Here is a 26,972-nt window from a genome sequence, read left to right on the forward strand (position 1 = left end):
ACATGGATCTGCAAGTACCATCTCATCTGATGTTGGAGGATTGAATGATTTTCCCCTGAGACTGTGCACAAGGCCAAGTGTTCACTTTCATCCCTCTCTTCCTCCTCATACTGAGGTCCCAGCAAGTGTAAGAAAAAGAAAGGAAAGACATCCAGGTTGGAAACATGAACTAGAACCGCCACTACTCACCGTGCAAGCCACTAGAAGTGAGTTTACCAATCTCAGGGGATGTAGGTCTGTATGCAGAAACTGAATCTAACAATGACCGATTAGAAAGTTTTTAAAATTTTTAAGTACCATGGCCAGCGCTGTGGTGTAGCAGGTTAATGCTTTTGCCTGAAGCACCAGCATCCCAGATGGGTGCCGGTTCTTGTCCCGGCTGCTCCACTTCTGATCCAGCTCTCTGCTATGACCTGGAAAAGCAGTAGAAGATGGCCTGAGTCCTTGGGCCCCTGCACCCACATGGGAGACCTGGAGGAAGCTCCTAGCTCCTGGCTTCGGATTGGTGCAGCTCCAGCTGTTGTGGCCAATTGGGGAGTGAACCAGCGGATGGAAGACCTCTTTCTCTGTCTCTGCCTCTGCCTCTCTTCTCTCTGTGCAACTCTGACTTTCAAATAAATAAATCTTTAAAAAAAATTTAAGTGCCATGTAAAATATTACCAAACTATGGAATACTTAGGCAGAAATACAACAAAACTCTGTCATGTGTGGGTCTTTATGCTGAAAACTACAAATCACACATTAAAGCAATCAAAAAGACTGAAATAAGATCACAACTATACTTTATTCACAGATCAGAAGATCCAATTTTAAAATGTCATCACTCTTCAAACTGATTTACAAATTCAGTGCAATCCCAATTAAAATTCTAACAAGCTTTTTTGGTATAAATTAACAAGCTGATTCTAACATGTATACAAAAGGGCAAAAGAACCAGGTCAACCAGAGCAATTTTGAAAATGAACCAAGTCGGAGGATTCACGCTGCCTGAGGTCAGATGTGCCAACCAGCTGTGGCCATCAACACAGTGTGGTGTGGAGAAGAGAGGCCATGGCCAATGAGATGGGACAGGGTACAGGTGCCAGACCACAGCACAGCGGGAGCCATTCTCCCCTCCTAAGGGAAGGCAGCACCATTCTGTGCCTAGGAGGTGCCAGCTTTAGAAGCATTAAGGGCCAGCCCCTAAAAGAAAAAGAAGAAAAGAAAAGAGAGGAGAGGAGAGAAGAAAAGAGAAAAGAAACAAACAAAAAAGACCAAAAAAAAAAAAAAAAGAGCTAGTCCCTGGAGCCGGACTTAAGGCTGAGTGGGTGAAGTTGTCACCTGCAGTGCCAGCACCCCACCACCACCACCACCAGAGCACTGGTTTGGGTCCCAGCTGCTCTGCTTCTGAGCCAGTTCCTTGCTAATGTGCCTGGGACACAGAAAATGAAGACTCAAGTACTTGAGTTCCTGCCCCCCGTGTGTGAGCCTGGGGTTGAGTTCCTGGCTTTGGCCTGGCCAAGCCTTGGCTGCTGCGGCCAACTGGAGAATGAACCAATCTCTCCCTCTCTCTGTATTGTTCTCGCTTTCAAATAAGTAAATAAATCTTTACAAATAACAATAATAAAAGAACTAGTCCCTCCGGCCTGGCCCTCAGCATTTTTTTTTTTTTTTTTTTTTTTTTTTTTTGCAGTGGACGCCAGCCACCAAGGTTGGGAGAGATTTTTCACGAAGCTTCTCAGGTAACGCACATGTGCGTGGTGCGTGGTGCGTGGTGCGTGGTGGGGGAAGGAAGGCACAAGATTCTGGAAGGTCCCGCAGGCTGTTTTGGAGGACGCGTTGCCTGTGCCCTACAAACTCCTGGACGCAAGCTGAACCAGAGCTTGATGGAGGGGTTGGGCGTGGTGCTGGGAGTGCCACCTGAATAAGCGAGACAGGAACCTGCACAAGAAGGCCGTTATTACAGGGTGAGCCGGGAGTACCCAAGAACCTGGGAAACTTGGCTTTGGTTTTCTCTTCAAGATCCTCAAAGTGCCTACATTAATAATCAGTGCTCAGTAAATAATGAATGAATACAAGAATGACCTCATCTATGCAAACAGATCACCATGACTCGTGCAACTCATTCACATAACAACATAATTCATGACTTAAATGCCCGCAGCTGAGGATAGGAACTGGGTCTTGCTCTGTGTGGCCACAGTGCCTAGCACAGTGCTCTCTTACAAATCCGATGGATCCACACCAAGCATTTGGTATAGGATAACACCCCAACCTGAACGAGGCACCTTCACCCACGAGATCTGAGTTACAGACCCTCGCCACCAGGCTCCCGTCACACCCCTCCACCGCAGCGACAGAGACTCGGGGTGCTGGTGGGCAACGCTTGTGCTCATTCATGCAGCGTGGAAGCCGCTTCCCCTCAGAAGCTGGGTTTCTGCGGATAGCTCCGTGGAACTCCTCCTCAGCCACCTTGTTCACGAGCACTCAATGCTAAAAGGAGACGCCACTTAGGTACACTTCTTTCGGGATACTCCAGTAAACACCTTAGAGGTCATCCTGTCCTAAGAAACGTGGATTCCAGTCAATGGCCAGGAAGTAAAGCTCTTCTCGTCCTCTCTCAGTAGCTTCCTTTTTCACAAATCAACAGCATTGCAGCTATTTAACTCTTCTTTGGCCACAGCTGTCTCTGGAGTGGTCCTACAACTGAGAACCCTGAGAGGCAGGACCAACTCCACAGGGAACGAGGGCACCTGGGGCAGCTCGGGGTCCCACCCCCGCCCACCCAGACAGGAGCGGCAGTGGCACCTGCTGGTCGCGAGGGTCTCCGACTTCAGGCTGCTGTTCACAGCCGCCGCGAATAGACGCAGACACATCTGTCATGCAGATTCTGTTAGAATCTAGAAGTTGGCCTGACATCCTACCCCCGGCCCAGCATGGGAGGAGGGAGAATGGGGCGGGAGAGATCTCTTAAGGAAACTCAAGAGGAGTTGGAGGGGCGTTGAGGAGAGGTGTGGCTAAGAAGGAAAAGAGGAGAAGTGGGAGGAGAACGGGGTCTGGTGGGGTCTGGCGGAGAAAGGGTGTGAGGAGGAAGGCAGTGAGGGCGATGAGGATGGTGACCCACCACAATAGCCCTCGTCCTTCCCTGGTCAAGCGGCAGTGAAATGCGACACAGAGGGGTGCAGAATGGTGTGGGTGAGCGCGGGTCTGCGAGGTGGCAGGAAGAAGGCGCCGGGGAAGAGATGGCGTCGAGCTGTTGGCATCCGATCAGATGGCAAGCCCAGACCCCCGTGAGCGCGCAGGGCACGGCAGCCCAGAGGGGAGGCCAAAGTGAGGAGGCCTGAGCCCCTCTCCCTCCTCCTTGACTCTCCAGTGCTCAGCCTCCACCCCCAGCACAGCCTGCGCCCTAGGTACCGGCTGCCGCGGGGCAGCCCTGGGGGAGGCCGGCGCTGAGCTCCGCGTGCTGCACGCTTCTGTCACAGACAAGGCTCCCCGCTTGTGAGATGGGAGAAAGGTGGGATGGTGGTGGGGGAGAAGGACCTCACTGGGTCTGGGCAAGGGCAGACGTGCCCGCAATAACGTGTTCTACACGCACAGACCTCCCAGGAGAGGCAAGTTCTCAAGGCAGCTGACCCGGGGTCTTCCCATAGGTGCCCCGTGAAAGGGGCGGGCCCAGTTTGCTTTCCCCCACCTCGAGTTAGTTTGACTTACGACTCCTGAATACCTGGACACATGGCGTGAGGCCTCTTTGACTCCTCTCGGGCTCTGTAAATGTGGGGGTAACCAACACAGATTTTCTAGTTTCCCCGAGGAAGAAGGGGAGCAAGTGACACTGTATTGCACAAAGCAAAGCTTCCCAACACTTTGGGGCGCAGGTGTGTGGCACAGTGGTTAAGCTGCTGCGGGGGATGCCTGCACACCATACTGGAGTGCCGGGCTCCAGTCCTGGCTACGCGCAGCTTCTGCTCCAGCTTCCTGCTAGCGCACACGCTGGGGGCGGCAGAAGACGGCTCAAGTGCGTGGGTCTCTGCCACCCATGTGATCGACCCGAATGGAATTCCATGCTTCTGGCCTCAGTCTGGCCCAGTCTCAGCTTTGGCAGGCGTTTGGAGAATGAATCAGCAGATGGGATATCTCGTTTTATCTACTGGTCTCCCTTTCTTTCACTTTCTGCCTTTCAAAAAAAAATTAAAAATAACTTCCTAGCATTCCTGCTTAACCAGCTGTGTGCGTTCCCCCGGATTTCCTCTCCTTTCTCCAGGTGCCCTGGCCCTCCCCTCCCCCAGGGTGGTCTCTGCAGCCTCGCTGGACCCTCTCTTCACACTCCCCTCCCCTCCACAGCCTCTCACAGCCCTCCTGCTCCCAGCCCCCTCTCAACAAAAGCCCTGCACCTGTTCAAGCAGTCTCAGCCAAGGAAAAGCTCATCCTTTGCCAAAAGGTTTTGTTCTCCCTCATCCCCCATTCCTCCTCCCGCTCGCGGTCTGTTTTCCATCACCGCTGCGTGTCCTTGAGTCATCTCGCCCACTGGCCGGGGAGCTCCTAAGACCATGTCTGGTTCAGCCCTGCGACTCGTCCAGCATCTGCTGCCTCGAGAGCATTCGTGCACGTTTTCATGGAAGAATGCTGAGCTGGGGGCCTGAGTGAGGCCACAGGAGGCGCAGCTGAGTTCTGCGTGTATCTTGGAGGCAAGCAGGAACCACTGAAGGTTCTTGAGCTAGGGCACGACTCTTCAGGAAGACCAGTCTTTACAGGGACTAATGAAGCCAGGGGAAGCGAGGTGTGGGGGAGAAGGAGGAGGAGTTCGGAGGCTGTGCCCAAAGTGAAGGTGCGTGGCACCGGGTGTCAGAGGGGTGGGATGTGAAGACGGGACACACAGATGCAGGAAGGAAGCAGTGCCCTGGGCTCAGCAGGACAACGGGCCTGCGGTTACACAGTTCAGAGCCGGAACTGGAACTCAAGTCCTCAACGCCCAACCTGGACAAACTCTTTGGTAGTGGGTCTCTAGGGAGGCAGGCAAGCACAGAGTCGTGGAGGCTGCTGGGGAGGCCAAGTGTGCCAGGCCGGCGGCCCTGGCTGCTCCTCCAGCTCACCTGCTGACATGCCGCAGGAGACCCTACTCTGGGTGGGGAGGGGCACTGAGGAGCACCCCCAGGGGGGATAGTCAACGGGCTCCTCTCTCTCCCAGGGGCTGGGTGGGTGGAGGCGTGTAGCCTGGGTCCCTGAGGACTAGCAGAGGGATGTGGGTGACTGTGACAGGTCCTGGCGTGGTGGGGCAGCGTCCCACAGCTTCCACCGCTAAAGCTCGAGTCCCAGCCATACCACTTTCTCCCCGAACCCCAGAATCAGGGCCCTCCTTCAAGGCACGAGGCACCGCTGTGAGGCCTTGCACCCTTGGGATCTGCCCTCCATAGCCTCACAGTCCTGCACTTCTGCTCCAGTTCAACACGACAGAACTGCTGTGTGACTTTGGCCAAATCACCTAACCCCTCTGTGCTCCTTGTCTGCAAAGGGCAGGTGGTCATAATGCTGCCCACAGGGTTCTGAGATGGTGAAATGAGCTGACACACAGAGCGGCTGCTCCACACCCGCGGTGCGGCCACACCTCGCCTGCTGGTTGCTGAGGGTCTCTCCCCCACCTCTCAGCCAGTTCCTCAAGACAGGACAGGATCACATGTGGCTCATCTGCCCCTCCCCCGGGGCCTGACGAGCCCAGGGTGCCCGCGCACACGAGACCCACTGATCCCATCCAGGAGCACTGACCATGCACGTGCCCTGCGCCAGGACCTGCGAGAAGACCTGGGAGCTGAAAGAGGGGAGAAAGGCAATGCACTTGTGGGAGTCAAGGCCGACTGTCTCCATGTGCCTGCGTGGTGCTCGCCTCCCCTCCCCCCCTCCCAGTGCAGTGAGGCTTGCAGCGCCCGGTGAAGCCCAAGCAGATGGAGCTGAACTGGAGGGTCCCAGGCGACCCACGGCAGCAGCATTTCAGGATGAGCAGATGGTGATGGCGCCGAGAAAAGCCCACCACTAGGAGGCCGCGGGGCAGGACCTGGCACCCAAGCCCCTCACATCTCCAGGAGGGGTGCTCACAGCAACCCCCAAGGACAGCCGCCCCCCGCCCCAGCCTCTGTCCAGGGAACTGCCTGCCAAAGGAGTTCCGAGCAACATCCATTCATTCTCTGGGCTCTCCCGGATACCGGCTCCTGGGTTCAGGGTATTTTTAGCTCAGGCCCAGGAGGCCGAGCCCATGTTTCCCAGCCCTCCCTGTTGCTCCTGGCTCAGCATGAGAGGTGGCCGGGCAGGGGAGGGGGCCCGGGCATACCTGGCACCCCAGGCCACAGCTGCCTCATTGTCCCTCTGGGAGGACCCGGGCTGCTGCTGCCGCCACTGACCCAGGGCTCCGAGCATTCTTTCCTGCTGATTCATCACGGGGAATGTTTTGGGCCCAGCTGGGGCGGGGCGGGGGCACTGGGGGGGCACTCAGACATGAGTGGCCAGGGGTGGCCCCCAGCAGCAGGGTCAGGAACCACAAAGGTCCACCTTGCCATCCGACCCTTATCACACCATGCCTTGGCAGTGCTTGCTGGTCTATCTGCCTCCCCCACCAGACTGGGCAGGCCCCTCCCAGTGTCTAGCACGAGCAGAGCAGAAAATCAATAAAGGTTTACTGAATGAATGAGCCTTTTGGAAGGACTCTCGGGCAAGGTGGGAGCCAAGAGGGAAACCAGGCGAGACCAGTGGGGGCCTGGCATCCTCTGCCCCTTGCAGAGATGCAGTCACCGGGGCCCTGGGGGTGACCAGAACTGTGGCCAAGAAACAGGACTGGGGCTGGGACCCCCTCCTCGCTCAGCCCGTTGTGCTTTTTTTTTTTTTTTTTTTAATTCCACAGCCTCCTGCCCCACACAGTGCACACAACCCTCCCCCTCCCCCCCATCAGCAGCCGGAGGAGACCACCTCACTCAGTCCTGTGAAGGCTGCAGGGAATTTATGCTTTCCACTTTATTGTGTATGACCGGGGGAAGCCAGGGCCGGCTCCTGGGGCTCGGTGTTCCCAGCTGCACAATGGGCAGAACAGGATGGCACCCCATTACCGCATCCTGTAAATTTATGGGGACTAGGACAGTGCAGAGGCCTGCTACTGCATCGGGCACATACCCACTCTATCGCGACTGCGTTTTGAACCCAGCTCTCACCTGAGCCCCCAGAACAGGGTGTCTGGTAACCGCGCCCAGGGGGTTCGGACCCTGCAGAAGGGAGGTGCACCCACGGCCAGGGCGCTGTGCTGCGCGCACCTGCTCCCGCCGAGGCTCTGAACGGGACCCTGGGGTGGGCGCTGTCCCCTGTGTCAGGCAGAGGAGGCACAGGGCCCACAGGCTGCCCGGGAACGCTCAGCCGCCCCGTGCCTCCCACCGCACCGCGCGCCACTGGGTTCCGCCAAACAGCTGTCCCCACCCGCATTGGGCCCCCAGCGACTTCCCGGCCGGGGACTTCCCGGGCCGGCGGACTCCCCCGCCCCCGGACTGAGTCCCGTCCCGTCCCGTCCCGCCGGGGCGCCTGGCGAAGAGCCGGCCAGGCGGGGCGCCCGCCCACTCCAGGCCCGCCCGGGGGCGGTGCCTGCGGGGCCTCGGCCGCGGCCGGCTGGGGGCTGGGGGCCAAGGCGACGGGCGGATAAAAGGGCCCCAGGGCGCCCCGGGAGGCCCGCTACCGCCGCTCCGCCGTGGCGCCCGTCCCAGCCCCGGACCGTCCGCGCTCCACCGGTGAGCTCCCGCCTGGCCCCGGGTCTGCCTCTTGCTGTGCTGTCTGTCCGCCCTTCTGTCTCTGAGGGTTCCCGGAGGCTGGGAGGGAGGGAGTCCCGTGGGCAGCCAGCCTAGCCCCTCGGTGCTCAGCAGCCTGCTACCCATGAGACCAGGGACCAAGCTGGGGCTCTCGGCCCAAGGCTCCCTACTCCTGCGCCCTGGCCCCGGATGTCTGCGTGCCTGCTCTGTGCGTGGACTGTGTTCTCTGCCTTCTCACCCAGGGAGGGGCCGGGGAAGGGCAGGGTGGCTCAGGTGTCGCTCCTGTGACTTGGGGGACAAGGAGCCAGGGCACAGTGACTGTGCTGGGGTGAGAGGGAACGAGGAGTGGGAGCGGGGAGACGACTTCAGCCCCCTCCTTTCCCAGCCTGGACAGGTAAGCTCCAGCCCATTTGCTGGCGCTGCCTCAGGCCCAAAGCCGGTGATCCCAGGGAGGGCAGAGGGCTGAGAGGGAGACCCGACGCGGCCCAACCCCCAAGAGCCTCCAGAGAAGGGGTTGTGGGGACCCCACAATAGCACCCTCATGCTGTCTCCCCAATGCCTTTGGGCATTGGCCCTCTTCCAGCCCTCCCTTCAGGGCCAGGGCAGGACAGGTGCCAGCGTCCCCCGGCAGCACCTGGAGCAGGTGCCACTCTGCCTCGAGCTGGCAAGGTCCTGGAACTGTCACTTGGTGGCACTCAGTGCTGGCACTCACCCCAGAGCCTTCACACCGCGGCCTGGGTCATAAATCTCCCCGTCACAGGGTGGAATTTCATTCAGCTCCCTGCCCCCCCCCCCCCCATCCATCTCCCCATGGGTTTGAGGACCGGCTTCTAGCCAGGCTGCTGGGGTCGAATCCTGCCAGGGCAATGAACTTCTCTGAGCCTCATTTTCTCATCTGGAAAATGGACAGAGGATTCAATAGATATTTCTAAATGGACTATTATCCCCACCTCCCTCCCTCCCTCTCTCCTCCACCCCCCATCTCTCTTCCCACACTCGTCCTGTCCCTTCTCCTTTCCTTCAGAAAGTAACGGTCACTGTGGAGACTGCTCCCTCCCTAAGACTTTGTGGCCTGGTCCTCTTCCTTGCCTGGTGATGGGGAATGGGTGTGTGGAGACCGGTTGTGGGGGCGGGAATCCGCCAACACACGAAGTACTAGGGAGGCGGGGGACCGGGAGGCCTCCGTGGAGGAGCATTTGGCCTGGGTGCGGATGCTAGGAGTTTAACAATCCAATGCAGAGGGGGCGGGTACTCCAGCTAGGAGGGTGAGAGCAAAGACACGGAGGCTGGGTAACGCATGAGATGGGTGAGAACAAAAAGGGTGGGAGCCCTGCAGCGGGGGCAGGCCGAGTGAAGAGGGCGCTAGGTGGTCTGACTCCCAGGTCCTGCTGCTGCCCAGCCACCTCATGGCAGCTTTCATGGGAGGGAGCTGCCCTGGCCTGGAGCCTACCCTGTCCCTGTGTTGGTACCTCGGAGGGGAGGGATGCTGCCGGCTTGGGACTGTCCACAGCCTTGCTGTGCGACATCAGCCACAAGGCAAGAGCAGACCTACCCAGCTCTCCCAGCAGGTCCATCTGCTGGGAGGGTCCCAGCAGGCACGTTGTAGAGCCCCCCCCCCCCGCCACTGCTACCCCCTTGTCTTACAGGTGTTGCAGCTGAGGCTCGGAGAGGAAACCCCTGAGTCCAGGCCCACCGCAGTCTGGTGGCAGTCAGAGCATCCTGACTGCTGCAGGGGAGGGGGGGGTGTCGTTTCTCTGTCCAGACCCAGTGTGACCCCTGTGGCCTCAGGGGAGCTTTGAGGAAATGGGACCTTGAAGCAGCAGAGAGTGATAGATCAATTACTGTAATCGGGAGCTCTAACTCCGCACCATCTTTTTTTTTTTTTTAAGACCATTGATTACTTCTGGGTTAACTTTCAAAGCTAAGAAAGCCATAATGTTAATGATGGGGACGTGAACTCCGCTGTGGTGACAGGCTCCCAAGGACCCAGAGTAGGGAGTGACATGAAGAAAGCAGTTTAAGTCTGGAACGGGAGCACAGGGGGGTCCCAGCGGGCAGTGTATGGTGAGAATGCGGTACAAGCAGCGCACAGCCCCCGCGAGGAGAGTGTGGGCTCCCCATGCTGGGGGAGGGGGAGCTGCAGGGCATTGCGGGTGCTGGGGACTCGAAATCAGACAGGACATGGCCTCTATTCCCCTCTCTGTACAAAGAAGGGATGAGACCTACCTAGACCACTATTTCTACTGTAGCTGTTACAGAGCCTGTCCTGAGCGTTTACCACGTGTTCATTCATTCACTCTTCGCAAAAATCCCATAAAGCTGGTGTTGTTATGCCCATTTTACAGAGGGAGGTGCTGAGAAATTGCCCAGGCTCATCGAGAAACTAACTGGGGAGGTGGAACTTGAGAGTGGGTGGTCCAGCTTTCCAGTCTGCACTCTGCAGCCCGGTGCTGTGCCACAGCCCGACTGCACAGCCAGTGCTGCCTCTACACCTGTCACCACGCGGCACTGGGGACACAGCACACAGCCCTCTGCTCTGAGCTTCCTGAGAGCTGTCTTCACTTCTGTGTCCCTGCATTTGGCCTAGTAACCGTCCTGGAGCAGGTTTCCAGTCACGTTTGTTCAATCAATGCACAGATAATGAGCTCAGATGTACCTGGAGCTATGGCTTGGGGATGTCATTGGGTATCTAAGCTGAAAGAGATACGAAACTTCACTTTAGAAGCAAGGAATTAGGGTCTAAAAGTTTAACATTTGCCCCGGACACACAGCAAATGCGCCCTTTCTGCTCCAACAGTCCATGCACCTGTCTGTGGTGAAGGGGGCATTTGCCCACTTGATCAGGGTTGGAGACTCCTCCTGGGAACCCCCCAACCCATGACTCGAGGGGTAGGCCACCTCCTCTTCCTCCCTGTGTGGCACCAAAGAGGCCTGCGGGCAGGGGAGAGGCGATCAGCCGTGTTTACTCATTCTGCAGGTGCCTTGGCCCCAGCGGACCTTGCAGTGACCATGACGTGGTCCTCCCCGGCCACCTTCTCCCTGTTCCTGTTGCTGCTGCTGCTGCTGGGCCAGGCCCCTCCTAGCAATCCACAGTCACTGGGCACCGTGAAGCTCCGGCTGGTGGGCCCAGGAAGCAGGCCGGAGGAGGGCCGCCTGGAGGTGCTGCACCAGGGCCAGTGGGGAACGGTGTGCGATGATGACTTCGGTCTCCAGGAGGCCACAGTGGCCTGCCGCCAGCTGGGTTTCGAGGCTGCCTTGACCTGGGCCCACAGCGCCAAATATGGCCAAGGGGAAGGTGAGTGGCTGGTGCTGCCCAGCAGGAGGGTGAAGAAGATGGTGGCAGGCTTCTCTCGGGATGGGGCTCACCGTGGCTCCAGCAGAACGCATCGGACACCCACCCATCCTTTAACACACAGCCCGAATGCTCTTCTCCATAAGGCATTTCCTCAGCCCCAGCTGCAGATGACTCCTTGTAATGAGGCATCATCGCTGCCATCACCACCTGTCAACTCTAAAGTCCTTAACATAAATTGGCATGTTGCCATGTACTGAGTGCTTAGCAAACCTTGCAGAATAAACGGATGGGTGGATGGATGAAGAGGTGAGGGTATAGGTGAGTCACTACACCTACCTGGAATTTCAGTAACCAGATTCCATAGGACCCAATGCCAAGAAGAGGTAGCAGCAGGGTTGTGTATACTGAGACCCCGGGAGGACCATCAACCCACCTGACCCCACTTGCTACTTAACATTTAGAAGAAGGGGCTCAGCAGGGCCTGTGGCCTGCCTCTCTCTGCCCATCCTTGAGCATCACCCGTGCTCTCCCCAACAGGACCCATCTGGCTGGACAATGTGCGTTGTGGGGGCACCGAGAGCTCTCTGGACCAGTGTGGCTCTAACGGCTGGGGTGTGAGCGACTGCAGCCACTCCGAAGATGTTGGGGTGGTGTGCCACCCCAAGCGTCAGCGTGGCTACTTTTCTGAGAAGGTCTCCAATGCCCTCGGGCCCCAGGTGAGGAGGCTATTTAGGCCCAGGCCTGAGCCAAGAGCTGGATCAGGGGACAAGCCTGGAGGAGGAGGAGGCAGGAAGGAAAGGGAGCAGAGCTTGAGCCAAGCAGCATCCTGGGGCCCTGGCCATGAGCAGCTGCATGGGTAGAGGGCTTCAGCTTGATGCAGGGCAGGTCGGGGATCAAAGGCTGGGGCTGCTGCTCCCCACCAGGAAGGCAGAAGGGGGGAAGGGGCTGCTTCACCCACAAGGCTAGGCCACAATTGCTGCCTCTTCCCAGCACAAACAACCCCAAGCTAAAAACAGCTCAAGCCAAACAACAGGAGCCGGCAGGGCAGCACTCTGCTCCCACCCTCTGCTGCCAGGCAGCCTCCAGCCCGAGGACAGCTGGCCCTGGCCACAATGGGAGACTGCCCTCGTTCAGATCACCCAGGTTTGGGGGCGGGGGTTGTGGGCCAGAGGATCCTGCTGGTAGTGTTAAGCAACCAGTCTGTGCCCACCTCAGCTCTCGCCAGCTGCCGTGAAGAAGGCCCCTCTGCAAGCCCAGCAGAAACCCCCTCAGCTGCAGGGTCTCCCATCCTGGTTCCAGTGAGGGCTCAGGTCCATTTGCCTCTCTGCAGTTTAACCTATTTGAGGAACTGAGGGAGAGGTCCCACGCAAACTGAGGTCTGCCTCTTATTCAACATGTGGCCTTCAAAGAATGTCTCTCCCTTCCCTGGGCCTTGGTTTCACGGCCTGTCCAGTGAGGAGCCAAGGAGGATGGTCTAAGCCCCGCCCCCTTTCCTGAGTGACAGTTTGCAGCAGCTCGGAGGAAGGGCAGGGACCCGGGGCCCACAGTGACTGCGCCCTACAGGGCCGGCGGCTGGAGGAGGTACGGCTCAAGCCCATCCTTGCTAGTGCCAAACGGCGCCTCCCAGTGACTGAGGGCGCCGTGGAGGTGAAGTACGAGGGCCATTGGCGGCAGGTGTGTGACCAGGGCTGGACCATGAACAACAGCAGGGTGGTGTGCGGGATGCTGGGCTTCCCCAGTGAAGTGCCTGTCAACAACCCCTACTACAGGTAAGAGGGGGACGGGACTGAGGACCGGATGGAGGTGTGATTATGGGGTGGTGGCTGGGAGTGTGTGTGCAAGTGCATGCGTGCAAGTCTTTGTGTGTGTGTGTGGCTGCTGGCATGTGATGTGTGAAGGGTGTGTGAGGTGTGCAGGAGTGTGTGTACATGTGTGATGAGTATGTAAGAGCATGTGTGTAACTGTGAGGTGTGAGTGTGTGAGTGTGTGTGTGGTCATGAGACCCTGCAGGGTTCAGGGAGGGCTGGTGGGCTGGGCTGGCAGGTGTGGGTGTCTGGGGCAGGACAATGAGTGGATGTGGGAGTGGGAGGCAAACAGGCTGGTTGAGGACTGTGCCTGGACTTGTGAGACCTGGATCCCTCAGGATAACAAGAGGAGAGTGGATAAGGATGAATGGAAGATCCTGGGACAGACCTAGACACAGTCAGAAACCAAACAGAAATGACTGCCCAGAATGCCCCCACACTGGCAACTGTGCAAAACATTGTGTCCTCGACTACAAACTAGAGTTTTCTGAAGATGCTGGCAGTGCCACCCAAGGACAGGTCCTCTGTGTCCTGGTCTCAGGTCTACCAGTAACTGTCTGTGGGCCTTCGGCAGGGCATCGATTATCCATTCCGCTGTGATTATCTGCACTCCACTGCAGTCTGCCTGAGCCAGGCTGTGACTGGGGTGCATGTAAGCGGGGCATGGGTGGGGCAGCTCTGGGAGAGGAGACAAAGTGCTGTCAGAAATGCGAGCTCTCGCAGCAGGCCGCATCAGCACAAGAAGTGACAACCACACTCAGTTCCACCAGCTCCAAGGCAGTGCACTCTGTGTGTTTCTCAGCGAGCGAGAATCTCCTGCAGGACCTGTCACCTACCCTCAGCCACCTCACTCTGCCATGCTCCATTCAAGGGGGTGGCAGTCCTTGCTGCTCTCACCTGTGTCTGGAGGAGGAGGGTGCTGGGCTGCCACGTGGCTGATCCCCGGGGATGACTGGGATGCAAGGCCCTGGCTCCCCACTGCCTGGTAATTGCACAGCTGGGCCCTGCTGACTCACCCACCACCCATGAGAAGGGCGGCCATGATTATAGCCTCGGTGCCTCTGGGTGGCAGCCCTCTCACACCCACCCCAAGCAAGGCCTTTAACTTCCATCTGTCCCCAGAGGACTTTCCCTGGGTCCTTTCAGGGCACTTCCTGAAGGCTCCCCTTCACCTGGATGGGGGTGAGCTTGAGCTGCAGCCCAGGACAGAATAGACCTCACTTCATGACTAGCTGAGGGACCCTGCTTGCCTTCCCTGCAAAATGGGATCATTGCTATTTGTGGGGTGGCCACTTATCAGCACTGAGGTAAGATTTATGACCAGGTTAGCAGACTCCAAAGTGCGATGTAAACATAAGGACAACTATAAGGAACCAGGGTGGCAGGGGCTGGGACTTTTGCACCCCTCCCCTCCCTATCTGTTTTCTCCCACCACAGGAAAGTCTGGAATTTGAAGCTGAAGGACCCCAAGTCCAGGTGAGGAGCAGCACCCTCAGGGGAGGATGAAAGGGGGTGTGGCGTGAGGAGTCACCCTCACCTCCCTGTCCCTCTGCCTTGGCCTCCTTTGGTCTGGAAGCTCCTCCCTCAACCCCTCCTCCACCCTCAGTCTCCTCTGTCTTGCAGGCTGAAGGGCCTGACTAATAAGAATTCTTTCTGGATCCATCGAGTAAACTGTCTGGGGACAGAACCTCACATGGCCAACTGCCAGGTGCAGGTGGCTCCGGCGCAGGGCAAGCTGCGGCCAGCCTGCCCAGGAGGCATGCATGCTGTGGTCAACTGTGTGGCAGGGCCCCGCTTCCGCCCCCCAAAGGCAAAGCCTCGGCGCAAGGAGTCCAGGGAGGAGGTGAGCCCCAAGGGACCCTGCACCCTATGTGCAGGACCCTTCAGGGTCAGGGGCCATGGGGTGCTCCAGGACAGGCAGGAGAGGAGAAAGCAACTGAACTGGGATGAGGAGACCATGTCACGAGACAGCAGAACCTTGGAATTTATTTTAAAAGGACTGTTTATAACCCTACCATAAATGGAAAGTTGACATCACCCACCTTGAGTAAAACGTAACCATAAAAAGTCATTAAGCTGTAGCTGCAGCTCATGACAGCAGAAGGGACTGCCCTGAGCCCGGCCCTTTGTTCTGAAATCTAGATGAGCAGCACTGGCGTGTGGGGCGGTGGGTAAAGTCGCCGCCTGCAACACTGGCATCTCATACAGGTGCTGGTTCGAGTCCCAGCTGCTCCACTTCCAATCCAGTTCCTTGCTAACGTACCTGGAAAGCAGCAGTAGATGGCCCGAGTACTTGGATCCTTGCCACCTATGTGGGAGACCCAGGCGAAGCTCCTGGCTTCAGCCTGGCCCAGCCCCACTGCTGTTGTGGCCATATGGAAAGTGAACCAACAGATAAATCTCTTATCTCCCTTCCCCTCCCCCACTTTGCCTTTCAAACAAATAAATCTTTAAAAAAATAGTAGACGAGCAAGTGCTAGTGAGATGTTAAGACACATCCAGCACCACACTGGCTGAGGGGTTAACTGTCATTGAAAAAAATGGGGTGGAAAAATGCCTGTTCAAGGTGGTAGCTACAGGCAGGCAGAGGCCATGGCCTGGCTCCTGGCTGTGGTGGCTCAACACCTGCTGGCTACCCTCCCTGAAGCAAGTTTCCTCCCCCCAGGAGCTGAGGGTGCGCCTACGGTCGGGGGCCCAGGTGGGTGAGGGCCGGGTGGAAGTGCTCATGAACCGCCAGTGGGGCACGGTCTGTGACCACAGGTGGGACCTCATCTCCGCCAGCGTCGTGTGTCGTCAGCTTGGGTTTGGCTCTGCTCGAGAGGCTCTCTTTGGGGCCCAGCTGGGCCAAGGTGAGTGAGGGGCCTATGGTGGGATGAGGAGAAACCTGTATCACTGCCCCATCTCTTGGTGGCCTTGGGGTGTCAGGGCCCAGGATGTCCCCCTTTGCAAGGGAAACCACGGCTGTGGGCCTCACTGCACCTCTCTCCCCACAGGGCTAGGGCCCATCCATCTGAGTGAGGTGCGCTGCAGGGGATATGAGCGCACCCTCAGTGACTGCCTTGCCCTGGAAGGCTCCCAGAATGGTTGTCAACATGACAATGATGCTGCTGTCAGGTGCAACGTCCCCGACATGGGCTTCCAGAGTCAGGTGAGCTCAGGTCTGGGCATGGCCTCACGTATCACAGGGAGCCAGCATGGAGGGGCTGCCCTGGCAACAGTCTACCTTCCCTGGGAGTCAGCCTGGAGAGCCCTTTCCTCTGAGTCTCGCCTGGTCGTGCCCACAGTCTCAGACACGTCAGAGGGCCCCAGGAACTCTGCAGGTGGTGGCATCCCCCACACACCTACCCTCTCAGATTCCCTGTGAAGGTGAGAAGGTGGCTAGGGGAGAGTGCCACAGGCTGTCAGCACTGCAGCTGTGTGGGATGTTCACGTTCAAGTGTCACTGTGGGAGAGGTGGTGGACGTGAAAGCCCTATGTAACTGAGGCATCATTAATGGCAGGATTTCGGGTAGGACAGCAAGAGCCCCTGGCGCAAGCGCTTTGAGTCAGGTTTCTGTAGCGGGCAGCAACATTCGGGACTAGCTAGTGAACTCCCTTCCATTTACAGAAGAGACAAGTCCAAAGAGGACTGTCTCGTCCAGGATCCCTGAGCAGGAGTCCAGCTTGCAGTCCTCCACCATGGCTGTCCCACTGCTCATACACCTGTGACCACTGCAGGTGCGCTTGGCTGGTGGCCGCAGCCCTGAGGAGGGCATAGTGGAGGTACAGGTGGAGGTGAATGGAGTCCAACGTTGGGGGACCGTGTGCAGTGACCACTGGGGACTCAATGAAGCCATGGTGGTCTGCCGACAGCTCGGCCTGGGTTTTGCCAGCCATGCCATCAAGGTAGGTCCCTGCCTCATTCCTTCTCTATAGTTTCCGATCCTTCTAGACTAAGAGGACCAAAACTTCCAGTGCGAAGCTTCTGGCCCTTCACCCATTCATTCAGCAATTCATTACTGAGTCAGACTACGGGCTGATTAACATAGTCCCTGCCTCAGGAGCATGCAGTCCAGTGAAGGAAGCAGTCATTAGTAACATGTTCACACAGCCAGGGACACAGTACCTTGTGTGTAGAAAAGAAGCTAAGTCAGATGAGGCAAAAGGAGGAATAAGTGGCCAGGCAAAGGCCCTGTAGTCAGAGAAAGCTTGATTCAGTCGAAGAAGTTAGGGAGAGAGTGGTGTGAAGTGTACAGGTACAGGAGGGAGGAGCAAGACCATTCAAAGCTTGCAATCTGGTGTTTTTTCTTTCTCTTCTTAACGACTTCCTTTGGTGTTTGGAAAACAATTGGGTGGAGACTAACATGGATGTAGGGATGCATACTCAGAAGGCAAGAAAAGATGCTGATTGCACAAGCTAGAGGCAATCCAAGAAGCAATAAATGGATCGATTCAAAGGGTACTAATGAGACAAAACCAAGAGGACTGGGGCATGACTGTAATGGAGAAACCTAAGCACTGCATCCACACTGGCTGCCAGGCAATGCCTGGGCAGACCTCACCTGGAGAACTGGGCTCAACTCTGAGTACAGACGGTAGCTTGGGCAGTGTGAGGAATGCTCGGGCAGAATGGGAACCCTGCCTCTGGGTTTGTGAGGAAGGGAACAGAGGCTTCCACATGGTAGAGAGATGGGAACAGGGCAGATGGCGGTCACATTGCCTCAATGCATGGAAGAACTTTCTAATATTATAGGGATCCAAATGTGGCATGGACTGCCCCAGGGGTTCTCATGGTTAAAGATTTTCAGGCAAAGGCTGGGCCTACCCCAATGGGGGTGACATATGAAAAGGCCCAAATCTGAGAGAGGTGCCAGGGATGATTCCACAGGTCCCTCTCTGCTCTGACTGGGTGAGTCTGGCTCTTTTCTTAGGATACCTGGTACTGGCAGGGCACACCGGGGGCCGGAGAAGTGGTGATGAGTGGAGTGGGCTGCCTGGGCACCGAGCAAGCTCTGCAGCAGTGTCAGAGGCACGGGCCAGTGCACTGCTCCCACGGCACTGGGCGCTTCTCAGCAGGAGTCTCCTGTACCAGCAGTGAGTAATGGGAGGGGCTCACAGGGTGTGGGGCAGGGCCTCCGTGTCAGCTTTGCTCCATGGTGGCAGGGTGGGAGAGCGGAAGCATCAGCTCTGCTATTTCCCCATGGTGTGTGGCCTGTTAAATCAGGATACAAACCCTGCCCTGCTACCTCATGGAGTTACCACGAGAATGAAAACAGAAACTGTGAAAGCACAAGGATTTTTCAATTTTGAGGTTATGACCAACAGCTGAAAAACAATGAAACAGAATAGAAAACATGTATTTAGTAATGGTGGTATTTTTTTTTCTTGGAGAAGTGTGTGTGTGCTAGGCTACAATAGAAAATATATTTCTTACTGTGGTTTGTGAGAAAAAAAAAAGTTAGAAAGCTATTGTGGAAGATATATAAGTGTGAAGCACCCCAGGGACCCAAGGCCAGCTGTGTTCTGTTCCTGAGTTGAGGATTTATCTTAAAGGATTTAGGACAAGACCACTCTGTGACATGGGTGTGCTCCACAAACATAGACTTTCAGCACCTGTTTGACATTGCCAATCGTGTCTTAGATAACTATACTTAATCTAACGGCTACAGGCTGGCACCAACTCAAGTGGCCACTTGACCTTTATAGCCAGACTTCAACCCCCACACACCCTTAACACTTGTCAGTGAGCTCTAAGCTTCCTCTTGGCCCACTCCACCCTGGTAAAAACTCGGGGCCACTCAGTACACCCTGCCCAGCAGTGAGGCCTCACAGCATGCTGACTCTCCCTGGGAACACGGTGGCAGCTCTGTTCTCGAATGCATTTTATATTTCCCAACAGCTGGGCACATGTGCTAGACAGCTTCCGTAGTCACCCCTGTTTCTCCTCTCTGACTTTGCTCATTTCTTTCCTTCCTTAACTCTCCTCATTCCTTGAAAGGCCTCCTTCTTTCCTTCGGGAACTTCAGGGTTTGTCAGTGGGCACATCTTAGCTCTCTCCAAAATACATCACAGAAATTTTGACAGCATTTTTGCATCGTACAGCGAACTAGCCAAATCCTCACTCCCACTCTCAATGCCTACCCATGGAAATAAACCAGTGCCCCCTCCCACTTTTGTCATCACCCACAAGATGCCTTTGCCAAAATACCTACACAGTAACCTTGTGTTTTTGCACAAGCAAGTACTGTAAATGGGCAACTCTTCTCTTCTGAGTTAAACAGCAACAGCTGTGTTGCTGCACACTTCTGTAGTGACACATGGAGGCAAAGTGATGGTGCAAAGCCATGAGACTTTATGGGAGGGCAAGAGCTCCTGCAACAGGGAAGGAAAGGGAAAGGCAGTGAGCCACAGACACCAGCAGGTAAGTAAGGCATTTATGCGCAGAAAAGCATCTGAAATGCCCGGGATGCCTCAGAAGAGAAATATATGGGGACACCTGTGATAGCCATCAGGCTGTGACAGGCACCCTGGCCTAAGTGTGGACCTATGAACTGCAAAATAGACTAGCAGGGAAGAACTCAAGACCAGGCAGAAAGATAAGCTCGCCACCTCTCCCTTCCAGTCCTCCCTTCCTCTCTGCCCAATCCCTTACACTCAAGGAGCTGAGGCCCTGAGAGAGACAGTGACTTGGCTGAAGTCACCACACTGGGCAGCAGCAGCTCTCTCTGAGACGACTGTACGGCTTAGGCTACACACAGGTACTTGTACAGGTTGAAAAATATTTACAAAGAAATACTAGCTTATACCAATTGCTTGTTTACTGTGGGCCACTGATCTAAGCACATTATGGGTATTATATCAATAGCACTATTATTATCTGCAGCTTACAGATAACAAAAATGACAGGCAAAAACATAAAGCAGTCACACAGCTGGTAAATGGCAGAGTTAGAAATGAAGCCGAAAGTGAACCCACAGGGCCTGGCTTCAAAGGCCAACAAGCTTAACTGACACTTCAGCTGGCTACCTCCTAGGTTAGTGACTGGTTTCTCCTGCTACTGTTATTAGAACTCTCATCTCCTGACTCTTAAACTGTCCTTTGTCTGGGGGCAAGCCCATGCTCCGTGCAGGAGACAAGACGGACTGCTTTCCTGCCCTTGGCCTCACTGCCACGCTCTGCCATTCAGGTGCTCCAGACCTGGTGATGAATGCCCAGCTAGTGCAGGAGACGGCCTACTTGGAAGACCGCCCGCTCAGCCTGCTGTACTGTGCCCACGAGGAGAACTGCCTTTCCCGGTCTGCTGACCACATGGACTGGCCGTACGGACACCGACGCCTGCTGCGCTTCTCCTCACAGATTTACAACCTGGGCCGGGCTGATTTTCGTCCCAAAACCGGACGCCACAGCTGGATTTGGCACCAGTGTCACAGGTGTCTAACTATGTCTTGGCTCCAGAGGTTAAGGACAAAAAACAAGGCCCAGAGACCAGTCTCTTTCCTGGCCTTAGGCACACTTTCATGAGAGGAGCCTGCACCCTGGACACATCTTCCTTCCCAGACATCTTACCGGCCTTGCCCCAAGGAGGCAATCAGGGAATCTGAGTAGCATCTGCTGGCCCTCTGTGTCTTGCCTTCCCTGGGTGAACCTGTGTTGATGACGCTCGTGAGGTCTCTTTCCCACAGCAATGTCCCACAGAGGCTACTGCCAGACGCTGACTCTGTCAGAACAGTAATGGCCAAGTTTTCTAATGTTGGGTTTAGGCTTTGTCTTCAGAAGCCAGGTAAGGTGAGGACTTGTAGAAACCTGGATGCTCAAAATAGACATACTATCCAGGATGCTGGCTCTGCAGAAAAAGTGTGTTGGTTCCTGAGCATCAAGCCATGGCCCAGAGAATGGCAGGAACAGATGGGTCCTAAAAAGGAAACAGTGAGCATTCCTTCCTATCAGGAGTCTCCAGGTCCAATAGAAGGAGACACAATGCCTGTGACAAAGGCTGAATGGGGGAAAAAAAAAAGACAGAAAGAAAAACTGTTTTTCCTTGAGGACACAGCCGTGGGTAGAGAAGGCAGAGGACTGGGCAGTGGCTCTGGGCCGTGGGCTGCCTGAGTTAATGTGCACCTTCCCCCGGAGTGTGCACAGCTATCATTACAGGGCACTGGAGACAATGGCAGCAATTTGGTCTGAGGCTGACAGGGAGCAGAGTGAGTGCCCCTCCCCAGCAGCTCCGCGCTAGGGCTGGTCGTGCCGGGGCCCCTTCCTTCTACCTGGGGTTCAGGCCTCGCAGCCAGGCACCAGGTGACGGGGGCACCTGTACTTTTCTGCCTGGCAGGGATGCTAGCAAAGCAGTCAGTGGGCCATACAAACCTTGGTGTGGGTAGGAGAGGGGCACTGCCCTGTTTAACTCTCCCTTGTGGGAGATTCTGGGGCCCAGCACCTCCATCTTCCCTGGCCCTCTCCCGTAGCTGCTTGGCTGACAGCTCTGCCTTTTCTGCAGGCACTACCACAGCATCGAGGTCTTCACCCACTATGATCTGCTCACTCTCAATGGCTCCAAGGTGGCTGAGGGACACAAAGCCAGCTTCTGTCTAGAAGACACAAACTGTCCAGCAGGTACATGGTTTCTTATCAGCATATGCTCCTCATGTTATGTTCCTCAGCCCCTGTGGGGTCAGGCTCCCCTCTGCCCTTTACAATGGCCCCAGGCACCTGGAGATCTGGTTTGGGAGCAACACTCCAGGCAATTACAAAAGATCCATTTCTCATCTCATCTGTGTCATCTTTGCTAAGCTGAGGGCAGTGGTTGTTTGATTCCTGTTTGCATTTCCAGAGTTCCTAACCTTTTAGAATGGCCCAGTACACAGTGGAACTTAAGAGTGCTGGAAGCATGGATGGGTAAATAGACGGACAAAAATAAATCAGCCGGCGCCGCAGCTCAATAGGCTAATGGTCCACCTAGCGGCGCCGGTTCTAGTCCCGGTTGGGGTGCTGGATTCTGTCCCAGTTGCCCCTCTTCCAGGCCAGCTCTCTGCTGTGGCCCGGGAAGGCAGTGGAGGATGGCCCAAGTGCTAGGGTCCTGCACCCCATGGGAGACCAGGAGAAGCACCTGGCTCCTGCCTTATGGATCAGCGCGGTGCACCGGCCGTGGCGGCCATTGGAGGGTGAACCAACGGCAAAAGGAAGACCTTTCTCTGTCTCTCTCTCACTGTCCACTCTGCCTGCTAAATAAATAAATCAGCCCAGTATGGCTGGAATCTTTTAACCACATTTCCTAGACCAACAGAGGTTTTCACTAAAGCATCCAAAGTAGAAATCTCTTTGTCACAGATGTGGTTTGCTATGGTGCTGGATTCATAGTTAGTAGAAATTCTGGCTAGTCATTTAACTGAACCTCAGGTCTCTAATCTGTGAACTGGGCATACTTGCACAGAGCAGGTCAAGCTGGTGTAAGGATAGCATTTAAGACCTAACAGAGTGCTTCAGTGCTTCGACTATGCCCTTCCTTACAGGAATGCAGAGGCGCTATGCATGTGCCAACTTCGGAGAACAGGGAGTGACTGTAGGCTGCTGGGACACCTACCGGCATGACATCGACTGCCAGTGGGTGGACATCACAGATGTGGGCCCAGGGGACTATATCTTCCAGGTGAGGATCCTTTGGGATTTCCCACAGGAGCTCCAATTTCTCCAGAAATCCTTAAACCTTCCCTGAGATCAAGTGAAGAAAGAGGGTTTCACATGTATTCTCCAATGGGGCTATCATGTGAAGGAGCTATGTTGTGGAAAGAACACTTGGTCAAAATCCAAAGGACCTGAGTTTGAATTCTGGTTCAATGGGCACAGGGCAGATCACAGCTTTTCAGTTGTGACTGCTCAGGCTCTGTTGTAAAACAGGGATATTAATGCCTACTTCCTGGGGGTGATTTTAAGGATTAGTGATAAAAAGCATAGAAGGAAGCCCATTTTATAAAGTAGGTACAACCTAAGATGTGACAGATTTTATACTTGTCAGCTCACCTAGAAATCAAATCTTCCTTTTTCAATTGTCCCCCCTTTCTCCAGGTGGTTGTGAACCCCAAATATGAGGTGGCAGAGTCAGATTTCTCCAACAACATGATGAGATGCCGCTGCAAGTACGACGGGCACCGGGTTTGGCTGCACAACTGCCACACAGGTAACTGAGTCACCTTGGGACCAGCCTTACATGGGCTCAGGGAGCTGAAGGCTCTAAATCACCCTGGGTGTGATCTGTATGTGTGCATAAAAGGCTAGGGATGCAACAGAGATGAATTTCCTTTGACAACTTGACAGGTAGATTTCTAGAACTGGTCAGGCCATCAACCTCACCAAAAAACTACTTCTATATCCATTTGCCTTCAAGGCTGTCTACTTGTAAACTTAAGTTTCTACTCTGACCTAGAATCTTTCCTGTCACCTCAGGCCATGTCAGAATTTTTCTGGTCCATTATTTTCCCTCTTTCAAATGGTCTTTCTCAGCTGCCTCCTTCCTAAGCGGATACCCTCACAAAATAGTCCTCCTTGATCTGTGCTACTACTCCAGCTGTGATCAATGCTTAAAAAAGAGAACAAAGTGAACAGGGACACTTACAGGATTGGGCCTGTCAGACAAAGAAAGAAGCAACAATCCACGGCTAGGGATGGGAGGAAGGGGCAGAGTAAGGAGGTAGCTATTACTGGTTTGTAAAGAATCCTTCTATTTTCATGTTTCATGTGCCTATATTTTCACAAGAGTGTATGCACTTGCAGCCATACTTGCCTACATGGGGTGGGTGGGGTGGGGCAGAGTTGTCCATTTAATCAACAGTTTTATTAAGGCCTACTGTTGTGTTGAACATCATGCCATAGTAGAAGTAAGATGTGGGAGCTCAGTGTCAAGCAGGGCATACAGTTAGATCCATAAATAGATAAGCCCAGTGCTCTTCAATAACTCAGACAGGAATGAACTAAATGCTGAGCAAGCAAAGAGAAAAAGCAACTACCTGGGGACTAAAAAAGGTTTCTGAGGGAGTGATATTTGAGCTAGGTTCTAAAGGAAGGTCAAAAATCAAAGATAAACAGTAGGAGAAAGAATAAAATTGGGCTTCAGATGTCTTCACTGGGTTCCAAATCCAATTTGACTACTTTCCCGCTTCAAAGCAAATGAAGAAATCCCAACTTGAGTTTTCTCCACTGTAAAAGTGGTTTGTGTACTTCCAACCTCCTAAAGTTCTTTATAGGTAGGGTTATGGTGGTTTAAGATAATGATGGACTTTGGACTTTGTGCTAAGGGCTTCTTAGAACCACTGAGAAATTTCAGTCAGGGAATTATTTTTGTTTTCAAAAAATAACTGGCAATACATAGAAGACAGAGAAAAGAACGAACAGTCTAAAGTTCCAAATTTGTGTGACTATTGAATAGATGTTCTTCTGACATTAAATGAGATGGCGGTATGGGAGAAAGTAAGGAATTGGCATCCAAGGCCATGTCTACAGAGACAGCAGGTCCTCCATAATGCTGGAATCAGTCTGCAAGGGATCCAGAGCAGTGACGAGGCAAAGAACAACCATTGCAACTCTGCAGGTTCTTTCACCAATGATTACAGACCTGTCAGGGTCCTCACAGAAACAGAAGGCACACTCAGCCGAGAGTCTGGAGTTACTTAAAGAAAAATACTTTTTTTTGTTAATAAAAGATTTATTTTTTCAAATATGGAGTTACAGAGAGAGAGGGAGAGAGAGAGAGAGATCTTTCATCTACTGATTAACTCCCCAAATGGCTGCAACAACTGGGGCTGGCCCATGTGGAAACCAGACCTGGAACCCCATCCAGGTCTCCCACTTGGGTGGCAGGGGCCAAGTATTTGGGTTATCTTGTGCTGCTTTCCTAGGCACATTAGCAGGGAGCTGGATTATAAGTGGAGCAGCCAGGACTTGAACTGGCACTCATATGCGATGCTGGTGTTACAGGTGGCAGCTTAACTCACTGTGCCCCAACACCAGCCCCACAAAAGGATTCCTTACAGAGGTTATGCATAGGACTAAAGAAACAAGGAGATATTGAGACCTCCATGTATAAACAAGAGTGAAAAACTGTCATTCCCTTTAGGCTTCAAGGGGTAAGGGATGTGCTGGAGCCAGGGCAAGACTCAAGCATAGAGCTGGAGCTGGAGTCAAAAGACTATCACTTCTGGAAGAAATGCCCAACCTCTCTTTCCCCTTCCATCCTCTAAACTTCCTGCTGTAGCTTCATACTGACCTAACTCACTTAGATACCAGAGGACAAGGGAGCCAGGGTGATGCCAAGATGCGATCTCTAGAGGTCAAGACAGAGAGAATAAAGTTCAAAGAATAAATCTGGGTAAGAGAGCAAAGGAGAAGCAGCAGCACCCCCCTGCCCACACAACAGCCTATTCTTTCTGGTGGCCGTGAAACCACACACCTGGCCAGGGTCTGTATCTATAGTATGACTAGTGTTTATGCCCTCGACTGATCTGATTTTAAGGTTAAACTGGGCAGAATGTGTCTGTGTAAACTTGTCAGGGAAGGGTTGGCTATTCAGCTGTTTTCCTTTGGCCCACAGGAGATTCATACCGAGCCAATGCAGAGCTCTCCCTGGAACAGGAACAGAGACTCAGGAACAACCTCATCTGAAGCCATCACTGCACACTCCTACTGCTGCCTACACACCAACACCAGATACCTCAGCTTACTGGAGCCATGCCCTTCACAGAGCCCTAATTCATAGTAAATGGGGCCAGTGCCAAGGGGCATCGAGTACCTGCTCAGGAAGCCTTTGGATGGCAAGATCACCAAACCAGGATGGTACTGCTCCCTTTGGGTGGCTATGGGCCTCTCCCCGTAGGGCCTGTGGCCTGTGGAGTATGGTCTCCATGCTTTAGTCAGCTGAGCTCCTCTTCCACAAGGAGATCCAATTTTTCCTGGATCTTGCTAGAGTTCTGGATTCAGGACCAGTCCCCCATCTAGCAGTGCTTTGCGAATGTCTTGGAGTAGAGGACAGAGGACTCACACAGGAGATGAGGTCAGCTCACTGCTAGGGGCTCAAAGCAACACACAGTCTCAGAGTCACAACTATCAGAGATGCTGAAGGATTCAGCCCCTCACTTTATCTGTCCCCACTTGGAACCCACCTCTGCTCTGCAGGTCTGTTCTTCAGCAGTCTTAACTATCCTACTGCACCCCCCAGAAGCTTAGGCCTCGGCATCCCCTAATCTCCTGAATGGCCAACACTGCCAGGTACTGAGTGCTCGAGAAGGGCAAGTTTCACAGACACGGCTAGACAGGGCCTTTCTGCAGAGCAGCACAAGAAGGCCAAGCAAGAAGACCACTGAGCTAACAGGGACCTCAGCTCCTGCCAGGACCTCTGCTAAGGAAAAAAACTGTGTGTCAAATAATCTGGCAGACAATCCAATCTCTCTCAGGACCACCATGCATCTCAGGATTGGCCTAGGCTTCAGGTCTCAACCAAATGAACTTTGCATTGAATGAATTTTTGTAATGGAAAGAACATCAGTCAAACAAGCCACTCATCTCTATAGGAACATGAAGACAGATGTGATAGAGTGAGGGACAAAAGACTCAGGAGAAATCACAAGGGGGAACATTTAATTTCGTTAAGGACTGAACTTAGGAAAAGCCATCACCCTGCTTGGCTTGACTGCACCATGCTCTTGCTCAGGTAGTATATAATTCCATGGTCTTGGACACGAGTCTTGATCTTTTCTCCTTTGAGACACACTTTAAAGATAATCCGTACAGGTATGACCCCTCCCCCCATCATCAATAAAGGTTGCTCATTATGGACTGCTACAAAGAAAAAGAGCAGCTGTGGTTATGTACCGTTGCCAGCACACTAACTTCACTCCTTTTCACTCTCTGTGCTGGGGACTAGGGTACACATGACACACATACTACTCATGACAGCCCCAGGATGTTTTTCAAATCAGCTATTAGCCTATTAGCTGCTTCCCAATTACCCTTCCCAGGATCAATGCTGAAATAGGGGTTAGAAAGGTTAAAAGATGAAAAGTAGAAACAAGAAGGTGAAGTCCAAGGATTGTAAACTTTCCTAACAACGCTTACAAAACTAGAAGGAATGGTACCAGATACAGGAAATTTGTAACAGTA

At 54.3% G+C, this 26,972-nt stretch overlaps 1 protein-coding gene across 1 annotated transcript; it reads left to right on the top strand.

The window, feature by feature from the left end:
• The first annotated feature begins 7,597 nt into the window (after positions 1 to 7,597).
• Positions 7,598 to 26,664, top strand: LOXL4 (lysyl oxidase like 4). The gene is made up of 15 exons (XM_002718617.6): positions 7,598 to 7,733; positions 10,729 to 11,046; positions 11,584 to 11,762; positions 12,610 to 12,815; positions 14,289 to 14,327; positions 14,475 to 14,694; positions 15,517 to 15,700; positions 15,845 to 15,999; positions 16,569 to 16,736; positions 17,762 to 17,924; positions 20,017 to 20,260; positions 21,325 to 21,440; positions 22,337 to 22,473; positions 22,890 to 23,001; positions 25,408 to 26,664. The coding sequence occupies exons 2-15, from the start codon at positions 10,761 to 10,763 to the stop codon at positions 25,476 to 25,478; spliced, it is 2,280 nt and encodes a 759-aa protein (XP_002718663.1). The 5' UTR covers positions 7,598 to 7,733; positions 10,729 to 10,760; the 3' UTR covers positions 25,479 to 26,664.
• Positions 26,665 to 26,972: the final 308 nt, after the last annotated feature.

The sequence above is a fragment of the Oryctolagus cuniculus genome, chromosome 15 (assembly GCF_051225735.1).
Source record: "Oryctolagus cuniculus isolate XC-2025 breed Fujian yellow rabbit chromosome 15, ASM5122573v1, whole genome shotgun sequence".
In the NCBI taxonomy this organism is placed as follows: Eukaryota; Metazoa; Chordata; class Mammalia; order Lagomorpha; family Leporidae; genus Oryctolagus; species Oryctolagus cuniculus.